This window comes from Perca fluviatilis, chromosome 3 (genome assembly GCF_010015445.1).
Source record: "Perca fluviatilis chromosome 3, GENO_Pfluv_1.0, whole genome shotgun sequence".
Lineage (NCBI taxonomy): Eukaryota > Metazoa > Chordata > Actinopteri > Perciformes > Percidae > Perca > Perca fluviatilis.
This window is the reverse complement of record NC_053114.1, coordinates 37,254,507-37,270,969: the sequence shown is the minus strand read 5'-3', so window position 1 is coordinate 37,270,969 and position 16,463 is coordinate 37,254,507. Positions and strand designations below refer to the sequence as shown.

Below are 16,463 nucleotides of genomic sequence, written 5' to 3'. Positions count from 1 at the left end.
TGTTGTTCGGACAGACCTGACCCCACTGCTAAAAACAATCCTAAAGGAAACACTGCTCTCCTCTTCTTGTTAATGTCTAGCTGTAAAGAAACAATATGGTACAGTAATACTATGTGCTGTGGTCATACTAATGAAAGTCCATAGCAGTCAGCTACCATGTGGGTTCTGCAGCAGAGCCTCACCTGAGGAGTTGTTACTCTGAAGGATGCTCCTGTTGTGGGGGTGGCCGGTCGTGGAGAGATGTTGTTCTGGGCCTGAGCCTGAGCTTGAGCCTGAGCTTGAGCCAAAGCCTGCTGAGGAACCATCACTAGCTGGCCCAACTCCGTGCGTACCAACACCATCCCTGGAGAATCACAGGGAACATTCATTAGAGGAAACGCTATAACATCACAGTCACTGAATGGTACTTAAACCACCTACTTGCCAAATGCATATTGGATATGGATGGCAGGTTTATGGATTCTACTGGCCACTTGCACAGACAACCAAGTATCATCCTAAGGGAGGCTTGCGTTCTAAAATTCTGGCAAATTGAATAACGGTTAAAAATAGGTACTCTAAACAAGCAGCCAGTGGAAATGCAATGCAAAGGTTGTAAGAGAACTATCCATGGGTTTAACTGACTACAATAATGAACTTCCTCTGTTGTACAAATGTGGTCCAAATGTGAGGCATCCTAATGTAAAAAAATAACATGTTACTTTCATATATCAGCACAATCCATCATGTATTATTGTTAATGTCATTGCACTACAACACTGCTTACAATACGACTTCCTCAAATTACCATTCCAAGAAAAGACCTTGCTTGGTATCAGAACAATGCACAAATGACAGTCTAAGGATTAGGAATTGAGTTAAAACTGTGATCATGAGCTAATTACACAGACTATTTGCGCTTTCTAAAAGGCAAGGGTTGTTAGTTAGTTTGTTAGTTAATATAATGCCTCACTTGTGAGAAAGCCCATGTCAGATCAAGATAAAATGTTTTATTACATATTTGTTTATCTTTGCAGAGTTTCCATAAAGTGAAAAAGACATGAGGTCAATAGAAAGGTTAATTGCATATTCTGATCCTGAAGTGTCTTGGTCATCTGACTGAGCCATTATTCCTGAGATGACATGACTCTGAGCAGTATTTAAGACAAAACGGCTGGGGGGGATCAAAAACCCTCCTGACCACTGTCCTCAGTTATTACAAGGGATTCTTAATAACATGACAGAATAGGAGCTTCATAGAGGTTAGCTACCTGGCATATGTCTTCTGCTGGTTTATGTGGGCAACCTTAAATGTTTACAATGTATGTTAATCGGATGATTACATAGGGCCTTTGATAAACTTTATAATCTTGGAACAATGTAGATTCTCCCAGTACAAGCAAATGAAGTAATTTACACTAACACAGATTATATTCATGTTTCCTAACAAGACACTCCAAAGTGATAAAAAAAAAAAAAAGAAAACAGTAAGCACTGAGCTGCCCAAAACATCTTTTCTTGGGCAGCAGTAAGGGCCATTGTATTATAAGCATGTGCTACATTTCAGAAAGTAATTACACCACTGTTGACCACTTGAATCATCTAATAGGATTCTGAGCACTTTGAATGACTCTTGCAGTACTGTACTACTGTATGCTAGCCACATTATACGTTTTACTGTCTTCATGCACTATTGGTGAACATTTCAATTTGTTGATGTGTTTTTCACATTAAGACATCCTCTACATTTTTTACCTGGCAAAGCAGATCCTTCTAATTAGTATTCTTGGAAATTCTATGAGGAAAAATACAAATGTTTAAAATGTTGGTGACAGTCATGAAAGTAGCTACCATTCACCAAACTATGTCACAGATGGAAAACTTTCAAATGCCTGATTACAGATGTGGCGTTTTGTTAACAGTATACGCTGTGTGTGAATACATTGCTGGTCACATTTCTACAGGATTGGAATCATTGGAAAGAGTCATGTCTTCTCCTGACAGTAAACTGATAAAATAATTTGCCTTGGGATAGAAGTGTGACAGCATGGCCACATTACAGAGTTTTTTTACTGTGAGTTTACAAGTTTAATGGAGCAAAATTACTCAAATGTACAGATCAATTTCATCTGACACAGTTTCACGACAAACTTCATGTAAGTTGTGTCTTATTTGCTTTTGTTCATTTCAGAAAAGTGACATTTATGTTGTGTCATGGTGCCGTTTAGGATGCTTGGTGTAAATGTAACCATTTGCACGGCTCAGTTGTCACATCATGGCTGGGTAAAGTGTTTGATTCCTCATGGGGCCACCCATGCTAAAACTCACAGTACAGCTACTATGCATTAAAGGATATATCAAAAGGCATGTTTTACCTTTAGGAACAGGCACCATTCTATGGCACGTACAATATGTACTGTACACCTTGGAAAGCTTCCAACACATTCAGACAAACATTGGACAGAACAGAATGTGTCACACACACGCAACCTTCTTATCCTGAAGACAGTCTCTATCCTACTGACAACCAAACTCATGAGCCCCAGGTAATGTAAAGTTATTTTAACACAGGTGTAAAGAGCATCTTCTTGTTGCTCTCCTCCCTTCCCTGCAAACCTTACCCGGTGGGATGGTAAACCCAGGGGGCAGCTGAATGGTCGTCTGCTGCTGAGGTGGTCTGACAATCAGCTGGGGGGCTACGATCCTTTGAGGTGCGGTAAGTCCAGGACGGGGCTGAGACTGTGCAGAGGTGGCCACAGCAGGTGTTGGGGAGGGGGCTGTGGGCCTGACCATGCTAATAGTGGTAGTCACTGATGTAGTTTGACCAGTTCCACAAACAGAACTTGCTGTCACCCCTGTAACACAAGCAGCAGCTGTAGCAGAGCTCAAAGGCTGGGTTACTGTTGTGGTTGTTGCAGCTGCTGCTGCTGCTGCTGCTGCTGCTGTAGTTGTTGTTGGTGTGACAACAGAAGGCGCAGAGGGAACAGTGTTTATTACAGAGTTGACATTACCAGACTGGCTTGACATTACAATTTTGGACTGACAATCGTCTGTTTTGGAAGCCCCAGTTTCTGTGACCGTTTTGCTATGGCCCCCCTGTGAAGTTGAGGAGGTGATGGGTCCGATGCGAGCGACCTGCTGGACCAAGGCCGAAACATTGGTCCCGTTGCCGTTTTGGGCTATACTCGCTACAATATGACTCGGAAGTCTATGCAAAGCAATGGTAGGAGTCCCCCGGTCCAGAGCAATAGCCGACTGCCCTACGGGGAGGTTAGCGTTTGATAGGGTGAAAGTCGAAGTGTTAATAGAGGATGTCCCCGGTGAAGTGGAGTTTGGTGTAACGTCAGTTGCACTGGTATCCACAGAGCTAACGTTAACGTTGTCAGCCGCCGCTGTGTTGCTGTTCCTTCTAGTCGTTACAGCAGCGCCGTTCAAACTCTTTATCCGAGCCGAAGCGCTCCTCCGTGGCGTGGTTATGCGTTTTCTCGGTGGGTTAGCTTCTGTCGACGTCTCACCTGTGCCGGGGCTAACCTTAGACCCCCGGCTGGATGTGGTGCTGATGCTGGCTGGCGTCGGTGCCAAAGTTGACACACCAGATGCGGTCAGTGTTGTGATGGATGCTCCATGTGATTGCGAACCGCTGCTGGTGGCGTTCACACAAGCAGCCGAAGTGGTGGGAGGCTCGCCAAAAGAAGGGGTACAGCCCAGAGAAGGAGATGTGACAGTTTCATCCAGGCTAACGTCTTTAGACTTGATCTCCTGGAGCATTTCGGGTTTATAACGCCGTCCTTGTTGTTGTTGTTCTAGTGTTGTGGTGCCCACTGGAGCTGGCAGCGTTTTTCCTAAGTGATGGTTAGCGGGGGCCACTGAGCCAGCGCCTCCGTTTTCGTCTGTTTTACCTGCTGGGTTGCTTTGGTCAGCAAGCTGTGACTCCAACGAGCCCACTAGGTCGCTCACAGCTTTTTCATCCACCTCCGAAAAGAGCATATCTTCCAGGGGGTCGGAGGCGCCCGCCATCTCTGATCACAGATAGCTGTCTTATTTTCCTTTTTTTCTTTTTCTTTTTACAGTGCGCCTGCGTGTTACTATGCATTGTGGGAATGGATCTGACGTCATTAGATGAGGGGGCATCCTAGTTGTATTTTTCAGGATTTTTCTTCAAGACTAATTTACTGAACTATAATGACGAGCTGTTATAGTGTTACATAACGAAGATATGTGACATCCGTGACATACTTTCTAGGCGTCTAGGTTTCAGGGTTTATAATGAAAATCGTGCAATTTTATAGTCAAACGCACATTATGCAGTATACATTTTTCTGCATCTAAAATGTATTATCTATCGGCATGTAAAAGTCTATGATATAATGGCAATATGGGGGAGGGTGGAGAGAGGCCGTCCAGCAGTGCAATATTCGTAATATCGCGATATGATAGAAGGGCTGCATTACAAAACTTCTTTTAACCATCCTATGAAACATTAATTGACTAATTTTCTTCTTTCAAAATAATCGTTAAAGTGAACAAAACTGCATTGATATTACTGATTCAAATCACTCTTTATCGTTTATGAAAAAGGGAGTAGTGGGAGGAAGAGGAGGTGACTAACAGAGGAATGAGGCACAGCCTTTTTCCCAGCATCCTTAGCGGCGGGCAAAGGAAAATGTAAACGGCCATGTCGTGGTAGAAAATCAGTTCTGAAACGAGCGAGACTTTACTCACGGCGCAACGTACCAATCCATGTAATGTAGTCTTTAAACTACGGCTTTGAAAGTAACACATCTGACCTCTCGTTTGACAGAAACAGATCCCGTGGAAATAACTGCGTTATTAAAATCAGAGGACAAACATGAGTGGAGGAGGGACGCCGTACATTGGCAGCAAAATTAGCCTAATCTCCAAGGCCGAGATTCGTTATGAAGGAATTTTGTATACCATTGATACTGAAAACTCGACAGTAGCTCTTGCTAAAGGTAAGTCAAGTAGCCGAGAGGTGGACTTAAGTACTCAAATTGGGTTATAATATAATTATAATATAGCTTACAAAACTGTTAAGCGATGGAAAACGGTAATTAATTTCAGCGCATTTAGCTAGCTATGTAGCCAGCTACTAGCTAGCCAAGTGGTACTGTAGTTAAACCACTGCGTCCTTTGTTTACCTTGTTTTGGGCTACCGTTAAATATTATGTGGCCCTTATTGCTGAGTACCAAGTGCGACATCGTATAATAGATAGTAAATCTTGTTACTATCAAACATTTCTTATTAAAGTTTTTATTGCAGGTTATTTGCTAAGTTATATTTAGACAAACGTTAGTTTTATTATACTAAATGATACAGCCTCAATTCCTTCCCTTTCTAAAACGGTTGGTGTACATATTTGTTGTTTTGTTAGTGTATTTTTACTTGCTTTTAATTATAAATATATCTATTCTGTATTTATGTTCTTGACTGTAGAAGTACTTTGTCTTATTGTTTATTCCCTTTTTAATAATTTGTATTGTATGCACCAGATTCACCAAGCCAAAATCAATGCAAGTGTAAATTACTTTGTAACATTAATAAATATGATTGGGATATTGAGTGTGTTCAGTGAACTCAGATTATGACCTCGCATTTTAATACACTAACATTATAACGCGAGACCTATAGCCTAACCCTGCAAACCTGACAAATTAGCTGTCAGTTTGTTTAGTAAAGTAATAGAGGATTCTTCAAAATCACTTTAGTGTGGTTATTACATTGTGTTGTTGTATGCCAATTTGATATGTGGCCAGGAAAAACTGATTCAAAATAATATTCTAGGCTAACTCTGGCTTTCTTATTTTTTGTTGCAATGCGAACATTTCCTTGATGAGATACGTTATTATACATTTCACAATAAAATTGTGCATTACTATAGTATTAAAAACTATACTGTATCACTCCTGTGATAGACAATACATTTTAAACGTGGATATATTTCCCAGTGCAAGGATCTACACAGAAAGTACATACCTACTAAGCCTCAATTTAAAAAGTAATTGTGTAAAGTCATTTTAATTATCCTGTGAATTTTCTCAACAGTTCGCTCCTTCGGCACTGAAGACCGGCCTACTGAAAGGCCTGTTCCACCTCGAGAGGAAGTGTTTGAGTACATCATCTTCAGAGGAAGTGATATTAAAGACCTTACTGTTTGTGAGCCACCCAAAGCCACTAGCTCCCTGCCTCAGGACCCTGCTATTGTTCAAGTAACTTAATTTATATTAAATTCTTGTACTATAAAATGGCATTTGTCACATATTCTGTATATTTTCTAAGTCATAGGAAAGCTTTAAGGACATTTTTAAGGTAACTTCTTCAGCAGTTTAAAAATAGTGTCAAGTAATAAAGATTTTCTTCAAATTTGACTCATGTATTTAAACATGAGAACTCAAAACCACAATATCTAAATTTTAGACTTTTGTCAAAATGCTATTGTTATGAAACACAATCAAATCATCACCTGCTGCTCAGGCTCAAAAAAGACCCTTTTCATGGCAGACTTTTTGACTTGTCACAGTAGCAAAGGCACAGGTGTATCTAATAACATTAATTATGGCTCCATTTCATTAAGGTCTGAGTCCCAGTCAACCAGTGTGCAAGGGCTTTATAACTGGCTCACCAAATAGAATTCAGTCATCATTGATTAATGCTATTGATTACACCTGTGCTTTTCATCTGATGACAAAGCAATTTAAACATAGAAATCTTAAGCAAAGTAAGAAATGGGTTAGGAACATAGCCAATCACATTTTAGCTTCTAAATTGCATCAAAGTGAAATTTACTTTTCACTAATAACAATTTGAACTAACAACAGAGTTCCACGGCTAAGTCTAGATGTTGTTCCCCCCAAAAAAAGGCATGGACACTGAGGACTTTGACACTTGCTTATTCAGAGAAGTTGGCTTTTTGCTGAGACCAAAGTAGTACCATAATGTGGTTAAAATAACACCTCCAGCTCCAATTTGTTTATTTGTACCCCGTGTGAATTTGTGTGATGGTGCTGTTTTTGGCAGTTGGTGTTGTCATGTTTTTTTCAATTGACTGTGTATTTGTTTTTCTAGTCGTCACTCGGATCCTCCAATGCTGCAGCAGGACCATCGTTCCAGTCGGCTGGCTCCTATGCTCCACTCAGCAAGGCCCCTGTCCCACCATACAGCCAGTTTGGTGTTGCACCCCTTGCAGCTCAGCAGTTTGGATCTGCTGGAGCAGGAGGTAAAGCGTTGTTAAAAATAAGTATCGATTCACTGCATGGATTCACAGGATGCACTACAAAGGGAGGCTGTGAAAATGGATCATGTTCCCACATGATGATAGGATTTATTTTTGTGACACAAACTGTTATCTGGGATAATTGCCTATTTCCAGTGACAAGGCAGGCGATTTTTGTTCTTGTAATGGACTAGTTCCAGAATGTGGCAGTTCAACCATTTTTTCCAACAAGAGGCCGTATATTGGCGAGGAAAATGCACCGTAGGATTAGCCAAAGGAGTTAGCTTTAGCCTAGCTCTTAGCCCTCCGTCGTCCCCTGTCTTTCTCTACATCATTTCCATTGTCAATCTTTAAAATATTGTGATATGAATTCTGCCTATATTCCATAGCTCTAATTCTGTGCTCAAAGAAGTTTGGCTGTAGATTTGTCTTTCATATTTACTGCCATGGTTTGTCCTAAACCTTTTTAATGACCATTTAAGCAGTTGAACAATTTTCAAACGAGCAAAGCATCGGTTTCTCGGGCAATGTTGGAGCAACACCGGATTCCTGCTTATTTGAACAGAGCACAGCTGCATGTCATCGTTTGAGTTTCCTACTGTGCACCTGAACCCCATTATGTGTTGAAGTGGGATTAGTGGAGATGATTATACAACACATTTATAATCAGCTGAGGTGTGGACATTTTAAAGTGCTTAAAGGGGGCAGACATTTATGGCAGGGGTTTATTTCTAAATATATATATTGCGTTTCCGTCTTTGTTGTGAAACTATTTGATTGCTTTACAAATACATTGACATGTTAGACATTGCATACGTTGGCATATAAGATGTCAGTGTTGTTCGTTTCCAATATAATGGAAGACCCTTCCTGGTCAGAGTTACAGTAATTATTTCCAGGTATTTTGCCACATATACGTCATGTTGAATGTCATTTTGTATTACTCAATATTACGTGTATCCCCAAACTGTCATTGTCTGTTAGCTGCTGCACCTGCTTGTAAGAAAATCCTATAGTTTGAATCTCACTCTGCTGTTTTCCGCAGGGCGCACCAGCCCCCAGCTGGACTCTTTAACCAAACGTCCAACCCTGGAGCAGGCAGTGAAGGCCCCACCATCGGCTGCCCCAGCACCGCCTGTACCTGTAGGACAGAGGAGTCAGACGGGGGCGGCAGCTCCCAGACCCACCAGCAGCAGCGCTGGCAGCCAGAAGCCCCCAGACCTCCTGGAGCAGAGAAAGGGTGAAGATACATGGCCTTCTCATGGTTATATATTTATATACTATAAAAGTTTGCTGAATCTATGTCATGTCTGAAGTAGTCAGCATATTTTATCAAGTTGCCATTCTGTGCTAATGCATGTAGATAATAACCCATTGTATAGCACTTATCTAAACAAGGTTACAAAGTGCATCACAAAATGCATGAGAGAATGGCATTTGTTAAAGCCTCAGCACTTTACCTTGAGTTCAATTGATGGTAAATGGTCTTTTTGCTGTTCAGCTCCTGAGGTCCAGAAGGTGTCCCAGCCAGATCATGAAAAAGCTGCTCTTGAAAACCGAGACCCCAACAAGCGTCATGCTGGTATGTAGTTATTAACCCACTATTTTACATGCACTAAAATATTTGTTTTCATTAGTGTTGGTAGTAGTAATTTTAACTTAATGGACAGAACAAGGTTTAGTGGGATTATGTTTTCCCCTGAGAATGTGTCTGATTGTTGGCATGGTGATCGTTTATTTTGGGGAAAGAAAACCATCATTTAATTTAGTAAATCTTGTTTAATTTTTACTAATCTCCTAGTATTACATTTTTTGTTGATCAATTCCAAATCTACAGTGCAATCTGGACGGTGATGTTAGGGGAGGAACGGTACATGTATTCGTATTGAACCAAAACGGTACAGTTGTCTCGGTTCGGTACGTGAATTTACACGGAGAATACACGGTATAAAAATACATAAAACTTGCGTGCAAATGAATTAATGTAATGCGGAACTACTGTTAGGTACGCATTTCTTTAGGGACACCTAATCTGTAGCCCCCCCTTAGCTCTGAAGCTCCCAAGCTCCACCTACATGTCGACTGTACAGTGAGTGAGTCAGAGCTAGCAGCACTATGGCGAGTAGCCTGGCCTATGGCGAGTGGTGGCGACCTACAAGAGTTAGAGGACACGCCGGCCTCTTTAAGATGGCAAGTTTGGGAAAACTTTGGTTTCGCAGTCAGTTACAGTAGTACAGGCAAGAGAGTGGTGGATAAGTCGGCGTTGTTCAGCAGTTGTTGGGTATGTGAGTGGAATTGCATCTTAACAAGCTACCGCATATCCAACGTCATCAACCAGATGTGCCAATCACTGGAATGAGACCAAAAAAAACCTGTCCAACTTGTCCTCCCTTGCTGTGCTACGGAAAGCTATCTCAATGTGACTGCTCATTTTATTGAAGGTGGTACAGCCTGAGACAAGCACAATAAAAAAAGTTTTTAAAGTGCCTTCTGCATTTCTGTTTTGCTTTTCCCTCCATTGTACCGAACCGTGACTTGTGTGTACCGTTCCACCCCTAGGTGATGTGTTTTTCACCTGTCGGTTTCTGTGGTCTAACACATTGGATTGAATGTGACGGAACAACAAGCTTAAAGTGCTGACCGTCAGTTTTAAGGTGTTTGGAGGTGTGACATTACCAGGAAAGCCATGAGGAGTCTGATGTCTACGGGTTGTAGACTACAGCCAGTCACTGACTGAAAGAAGATTCACAACCAAATATTATTACATCTTGATGACTTACTCTTTAGTTTTTTTAGTTTAACTTTGGCACATATAGGGGGTGATTTATTGGAATGGCTGCAGTTCCGACACTATTTGATGTGGATGTTAACATCCTCAAATTAAAGCACCTAAATCTCTAAGGCTTGGTTTCATTTTGAATACATTGTGCTGTAGTATAAAGCTAGCGTAACACTGTCCCAATATGTTTGACTGCAGTGTAGGCCTAGATGTTGCTTGTTGGAGCATTGCGGGATTTCAGTTTTCCCCTGTTCATTTCTCAGCTGGGGCTCAGATCCCCCGCCGTGGCCGTGGACGAGGAAACCGCAGCAGAGGTACAGTGAACGTACGTAGGGATGGCGCCATGAAGTTTGAGGAGGACTTTGACTTTGAGACTGCCAACGCCCAGTTCAACAAAGATGAGATCGATAAAGAGCTCCAGAACAAGCTCAAACTGAAAGGTACGGCCTCAAAACACGGGATTCCTATACTGCCGTACAAAGCCAAAACGCACTAACTACATATTTGGTCAAAACTGAGTTTGGATTGGAAATGGGCTTTGTAACATCTCCTACGTCTTGTGACAAAATCTCCTGGTTCAACTGTATCCCGTTTCAGAGAAATCCCTGTCAAATTTGCAGTAACTACAAAATCCAAGCTAGTACCAAGGCAAACCGCAGCAAGTGAAGCAACTGCGTTCTGCCTTTGTTTACCCGGCTTTGACGTGGTAGATACTGCGGTCTGCCTCTGTAGCCACATTCAAGTGCGAGTTGACACTGTGACACAGACCACCAACAAGCCAACAACATCATCATTAACCCAGAGAAACATGGCACAATCCCGAGTAAAACTTATGGTGTCTCTAGCTTTGAAACGCAAGTATCCAGACAGCGGTAAGGAACATGGTAAAATATGAACACCTAACCTGGCAAATAACACCTAAATCAATAAATTGCCGTTACTAGCTAGCGAGCCGCTAGCATATAAACCATTTTAGCTTACCTGCTCCCCTTGAAGGCAGTAACGTTAGCATCTATCCACTCTGGAAACGCTTTCATAACTGTTTTTGTTTCTTGTCTTCATTTCTTACGCTATTGTAATGTATTTTATTGGGTAATCTCTCAGTTGAAGCTTAAGATGAAGTTGTAAACATAGAGCTTTTATTTTGACGGGAAAAGGGAAGTGGAAAAAGCGTTGTATTTTCTGACCGTTGTCAGTGGTTGAATTAAGTGAGACTGCTTTTGTAATAGTGTTTTAGTTGCTTGAGGTTAGACAAAGGCAGAGTGCAGTATTTACATTTTTTGGGTCAAAGGTCATATCAATGGTCTTTTTTTTATGTATAACATTTTCCTTCCTGTAAAGGTATTACATAAAAGTATCAACAGTATTGTACCTACAACATGTTTGGCTGGCCTGTATGAAAACTTTGAAGCCATTTTCCTGTTTCAGTGTTGGCGTAGTTACTGCACTTTGCCTTTGTAGGGCAGTATAGGGCAACGACAGCAAACCTGCCAGGAAATGTCCGTCTTCAGCTTTTGACATTCGATCAGATTGACATTTTCTCGTGACGTGACACTTATACCAGCTACAACTTGAAAAACCTGCACTGCATTTACATCTCACAAGTGCTGGGCATTTTTCATCAGTTCCATCTAAAACACAGAAGCACTGTTTGAGACAGCACACATCCAAAATGTGGGAGTAAATCATCACCTCTAGAAAGCCCAATACTAAGAGTGCAATTGCGCAAGACAGTTGGATGGACCATTTTCCCAGTGAAAACCCAAGAAAACAGTGTTGCAACCAGAAGAAAATCTATGGCAGAAGTAAAATATTTTAGCATCTTTGATGTAATTGACTACAGCCATACTGCAATATCCCAGCATCATTTTTAGGTATTTTCTCGACCCGGATGGTTACCTCATTGTTGTTAGGTCACTCGGTATTTAAAGTGCTTAATGTTTTACAACATGTCTTCCAACCACAGATGACAAGACTGAAAAGGCGCTGAATGGAGAAGAAGCTGCCGAGTCAGAACATGCAGCCAATGAGGGGGCCAACGAGGAGGAGGAGGCTGTGATAAACACCTACTATGACAAGTCCAAGTCCTTCTTTGATAACCTGTCCGCTGATGACTTAAGGTACCTCAATATGTCCACACTTCAAATTGTTGTGCAATTGTAGGACTCAATTCATTGTTTTGTTTTTTTATACGAACCTAAAACTATACTGATAGGAGGAATTCTGATGCCAACTGCTGACGCTTAAGGCTGTGCTTTATGCTTAATGCTGTTATCCGAAAAAAGATTAAATACGAACCAGGTTGTCCTGGGATCAGTTGTTTGCTTTTCTGTCTCGATGCCTGCAAGTTAAACTGTAGAATTAGCACATTATTTGCCACCTCATTTTATTCTAACTGGACAGGCATTTAAACGTGTGATTGGCACACACCGTGTTTAGCCAGATAACGGTTGTGCTGCAACAAAGTTGAGTGAGGATCAACCTTTTGCCAGACGGTTACTGTCAATCTGAACGGTATCTGTGTGAAATATTCTCTAAACTCACTATCATTTTTATACAATGATCTGAACACATTTATTTAAAAATGGGGAATTTTACTCCATTAATACACTAAAAGACATTTGTTTTTATGTGTTTTAGTAAAGGGGGAGAAAGAGGATTTTCAAGGTAAGTCACATATTTTCTTAGCTGTGTTGAGGGAGGCACCTTAGGTGAATATGACCAAAACATTTATGTTATGAAGATGCATGCGATACGATGGATGGGATGGATGGACTTTATTAATCCCAAATTGGGGAAATGACTCTGTTACAAGCAGCATGAAGCAAGTTACCAAGGACGTGCACACACCTACTCACTCACAAACAAAAATAATAAATAAGATATAAAATAAGATGGCAAAGATTTAAAAAAATAAATAAATATATATATATATACACACACACACACACACATTTAGAATAAAATGTACAACCTACATACATGGTGTGTATATATCACAAAATAAAAAAAAGTATATTCAATATGAAGTGACCAGTGTGCAAGTAGCATAATAGTGCAATATTGTAATGAGATATTTATTTCACACACAGCTGTGAATTGTTTAATGGAATGAGGCAGGATTCACCATCACTTATTGGGTTGTATTTATTTGGTTTTCTATCAAGACGCAGAGGGGACGAGTTTACATATTGGGATTTTTGTTAACTACTCAATGTAACCTACCACATAACATAAAGTACACATAAAGACACTGAGCATCGTTAGTTGTCAGTTGAGTGAATGACAAAGCCTCTCTGAATGTTAAATCAAATTGCACAGTGTGCTGCTTAGATCCTGTACATTGGTAAAGCAGCAACACAGACTGACTTGTTACTGCAGATTGGAACGGAGTTTTCCATAGTGATACACCAATTTGTAATTGTTTTTGATTATTTTCTAAGCATCTTAAATATTAAAATGCATGTTTGCATAATATGTTCAAATTGCGAGCCAAAATTAAAATGTTCAGCCTGTGGTGCCTCCCCTTTACATCAATATTATTTGTAGCGGTACTATATGTTTGTTACCCAAAAAGACGGATCCTGATCGGTCTTTGTGTGTCAGGGAGCGAAGGACAACCTGGGCGGAAGAGAGACGAATGAATGCTGAGACATTCGGCATTCCTCTGAGGCACAACCGAGGAAGAGGAGGCTTCCGTGGCCGAGGCTTCATGGGGCCCCGCGGAGGCCGAGGGCGACCACTGAGCAGAGGTTCCTTCGGGCCACCCCGGGGTCCCCCGCCTGGCTTCAGAGGCGGATTCAGAGGTGGCAGAGGAGGCCGGGAGTTCTCCGATTTTGAATACAGGGTAAATCGACCGTCTTTAGGAGCTCACATATCACAAAAAATTATTTTTAAGTATTATTCAAGTGCAGTGTGTAGAAAAAAAGGAGACCAATTTATGGCTGTTCTAAACTTTTGTTGTTTTTTTTTCCCCCAGAAGGACAACAAGGTGGCTGCATAGTACTGCAGCGATGGATCCTCAAATAATTTTAGCCCCTCATCATGAAATTATTCCTGTTGAAGAAATCTTTGGTCTCAATATTTGACAAAAAGAATGAAGACATCCTCTCAGTCACCAGCACCAGGGCCGACTGCTTTACATCAGGGGGTGAGAGTGCAGCTCCCTTTTCTCCACCTCGAGAATTAGGCTATTTTCTTTTCTTTTTTTTTGCCCCAGGCATTTATTTTGTTTGACAAGCAGTCATCAGATGGACTAGAACATGTGTAAATACCTTGCTTTGGAGTAAGTCTGTATTTTTGCATCAGTCAAGTTTATTTCTTACTGAAATTGTCTTTGATATTGAAAGCTGTATGCAGAAAACGCCCACTGATACTGTGAGTGGATCGCAGTCCATGTGATCAATAGCTTTATTTTTTGTTTTATTTCAGTTTTTGATCTGATGACGTGTGTCGGCACCAAAAGTCCCGGCTTTGCCTGTTGCGCCGTAGTTTCCTCTGCTCAGACTTGCTTAGCTTGGTTGCCATGTGTTCAGTATTTTTTACCCAGTTTGCAGGAAAACTTTTTTTATTGGACATCCATTTATTCTCAATGAAGTAGTGAGATCAAAGCCAGCTGAAAGAAACAAAAATCTGAACTGAATATTGTAATGAATGTATATCTATCTCATCTTCAACTTGGTGCCCCTTCCAGCAAATTGTGGCTCACCAGACAGACTCACTTGTAGTATTTAGAAATGTGCATTCCGTATTTAGAATTGCGTAGATCATAGTTTGACCCCTTAATCCTCCCACATCAGATGAATTATACGTTTCTGCTTTAGGTTTGTGGCTGGAACGGTGTGCTTGTTAATGGCGGCAGCCTAAAATCCCAATCAGACTGAGCGCATTTGCAGGTTGCAAAACGCGAGGCGCACCGCACTGCCTTTTCTGTTGGAAGACGCCCCGATCACACAACGTGATGCTAGTCGCGTCTTTGTGTTAATCTTGCTAGAAAAACAGCGAATCGCCTGTCATCAGCCGACCATTATTTTTACTTTGAAGTGAAATGACGTCGGGCACTTTTTTTGCTCTGAATTGAAGTTTTTCTTCAACTTGAGGCGTTCAGGGCACTCAAAAATGCCAGGTGCAAAAAGCTGCCCTAAGGTGCTAAAACGCGCTCTGTCTGATCAGGGGCTAATGCAGGCGCTCAATACAAACTAGCCATTTGATTGATTAATGGGGTTTACGGCATTAGCTTTAGAAACATTATGTTGACAGTAGATTGTTTTTGATCGGGTCTGTTTTTATATAGTTGACTTTTGATCGGGTCTGTTTTTATATAGTTGACTAAACAAGGAGCATTCCCATGATTTGTGTCTGTGAAAGAGGAACATCATTCATTACTATTGCCATTACTAAGTTCATAAGAAAGGAAAGCCTTGAGTGTATTCAGTTAACACCTGCAGTCAGAATGGCCTTGAACAAGCTAGATTTGGATTTTTTTTTTTAAGCTCTGCTATTTTGCCAAAAAGAAAAGTGAGCATTTGGTTGAGAAAAAAAAATAATTGTCAGCCTCTTAAGTACATGGTTTCTCATTTTAGTACCTCAAATCTACCATTCTGTGTCCAAAACATACTGAGCCATCCGTTAATGCATGTTCTTTTGTTATGAGCATCCTTTGACTCGTGTTACAGTTGGGTCATCAGCATTGTTTTTTCCACTGTTAGCTGCAAAAGTGTGCTTGCAGTGCTGTAAGGATTGTTTACTGAAAATGGGAAATCTTGTTTATGATTGAATGATGATACAGTCTCAAAACATATGTTCAAAATGTCTGATATATATCAGCCCTCTGGCTTGTTTGTAGCGTTTTTTGTTGCATTGTTGTCAATGGTATTGTTCTCTGGGTTGAATTATTATTTTTTTTTTACCAACTTGTGAACAAAGGGACATGACCTGGATGTGGTGCCAGTTTGTTTAGGGGGAGGATATTTTTGTCTTTTTGGCTCTGATTTGTTCGTACTTTAGGGAGTGCCTTCAGAGTGGTGAATTTTTATAGCTCTCCCTTTAACTTAAACTTAAAAGTCGACAAAAATATTGATAGCACTACAAGTCTAGATCCTTCTCAGTAGCTGTGGTTGTTTAGAACAAAGCAACCCAGTTGAAAATGTGCTCTTTAACTGGATATCGCACGGGTTGCTGATCACTGCATGATAGCCGTAGGAACCATCACTTGAGGTGGGCTTTTCGCAATAACCAGCCAGATGGAATTTGAGACAAAAAGTATTACAAACTGACATGTTTTCATATGTTTGTTACTCTTTCCAGTCACTGGAATTGTAAACCAGGAATTGTTTTCATGAGAATATCAGCAAAATTAAGTTTTTATGTAAAATAAAGAGTTGTACAATATCCATGTCTCTTTTTTTTTTTTACTTGTAATCAACATCTACTTATTCTGCAATGCATATCTCTGAGCCTCCCTTTTGTTTAGT

The 16,463-nt window shown here is 40.8% G+C and overlaps 2 protein-coding genes across 7 annotated transcripts in view; one reads left to right on the top strand and one right to left on the bottom strand.

Moving 5' to 3' along the window:
- The window catches only part of LOC120555598 (transcription initiation factor TFIID subunit 4-like), an 89,948-nt gene extending 85,923 nt beyond the window's left edge, over positions 1 to 4,025 (bottom strand). For all 4 annotated transcript variants that reach the window (XM_039794415.1, XM_039794416.1, XM_039794417.1 and 1 more), the window contains exons 1-2: positions 2,601 to 4,025; positions 183 to 343 (exon numbers count right to left, since the gene is read on the bottom strand). In XM_039794415.1, coding sequence (XP_039650349.1) covers positions 183 to 343; positions 2,601 to 3,996 — 1,557 coding nt within the window. In that variant the 5' untranslated portion in view covers positions 3,997 to 4,025. The remainder of the gene's footprint in view (positions 1 to 182; positions 344 to 2,600) is intronic.
- Positions 4,026 to 4,616: 591 nt separating this feature from the next.
- On the top strand, positions 4,617 to 16,380 carry lsm14ab (LSM14A mRNA processing body assembly factor b). 3 transcript variants are annotated; one of them, XM_039794421.1, is made up of 10 exons: positions 4,617 to 4,952; positions 6,044 to 6,207; positions 7,064 to 7,214; positions 8,257 to 8,475; positions 8,713 to 8,793; positions 10,254 to 10,430; positions 11,957 to 12,110; positions 12,631 to 12,657; positions 13,597 to 13,837; positions 13,973 to 16,380. In XM_039794421.1, the coding sequence occupies exons 1-10, from the start codon at positions 4,829 to 4,831 to the stop codon at positions 13,991 to 13,993; spliced, it is 1,359 nt and encodes a 452-aa protein (XP_039650355.1). In that variant the 5' UTR covers positions 4,617 to 4,828; the 3' UTR covers positions 13,994 to 16,380. The 3 variants fall into 3 exon arrangements, with proteins under 3 accessions (XP_039650355.1, XP_039650356.1, XP_039650354.1); XM_039794422.1 differs by having other exon boundaries at positions 4,618 to 4,952; positions 8,257 to 8,451; positions 13,970 to 16,380; XM_039794420.1 differs by having other exon boundaries at positions 4,618 to 4,952; positions 13,970 to 16,380.
- The last annotated feature ends 83 nt before the right edge of the window (positions 16,381 to 16,463 follow it).

Bases quoted from the DNA above. Each gene is read 5' to 3' on its own strand.
- lsm14ab (XM_039794420.1), top strand. From the start codon at position 4,829: ATGAGTGGAGGAGGGACGCCGTACATTGGCAGCAAAATTAGCCTAATC. The intron at 8,476-8,712 runs GTTATATATTTA...TTTGCTGTTCAG, and splicing joins AGATACATGGCCTTCTCATG to CTCCTGAGGTCCAGAAGGTG. The intron at 10,431-11,956 runs GTACGGCCTCAA...TTCCAACCACAG, and splicing joins GAACAAGCTCAAACTGAAAG to ATGACAAGACTGAAAAGGCG.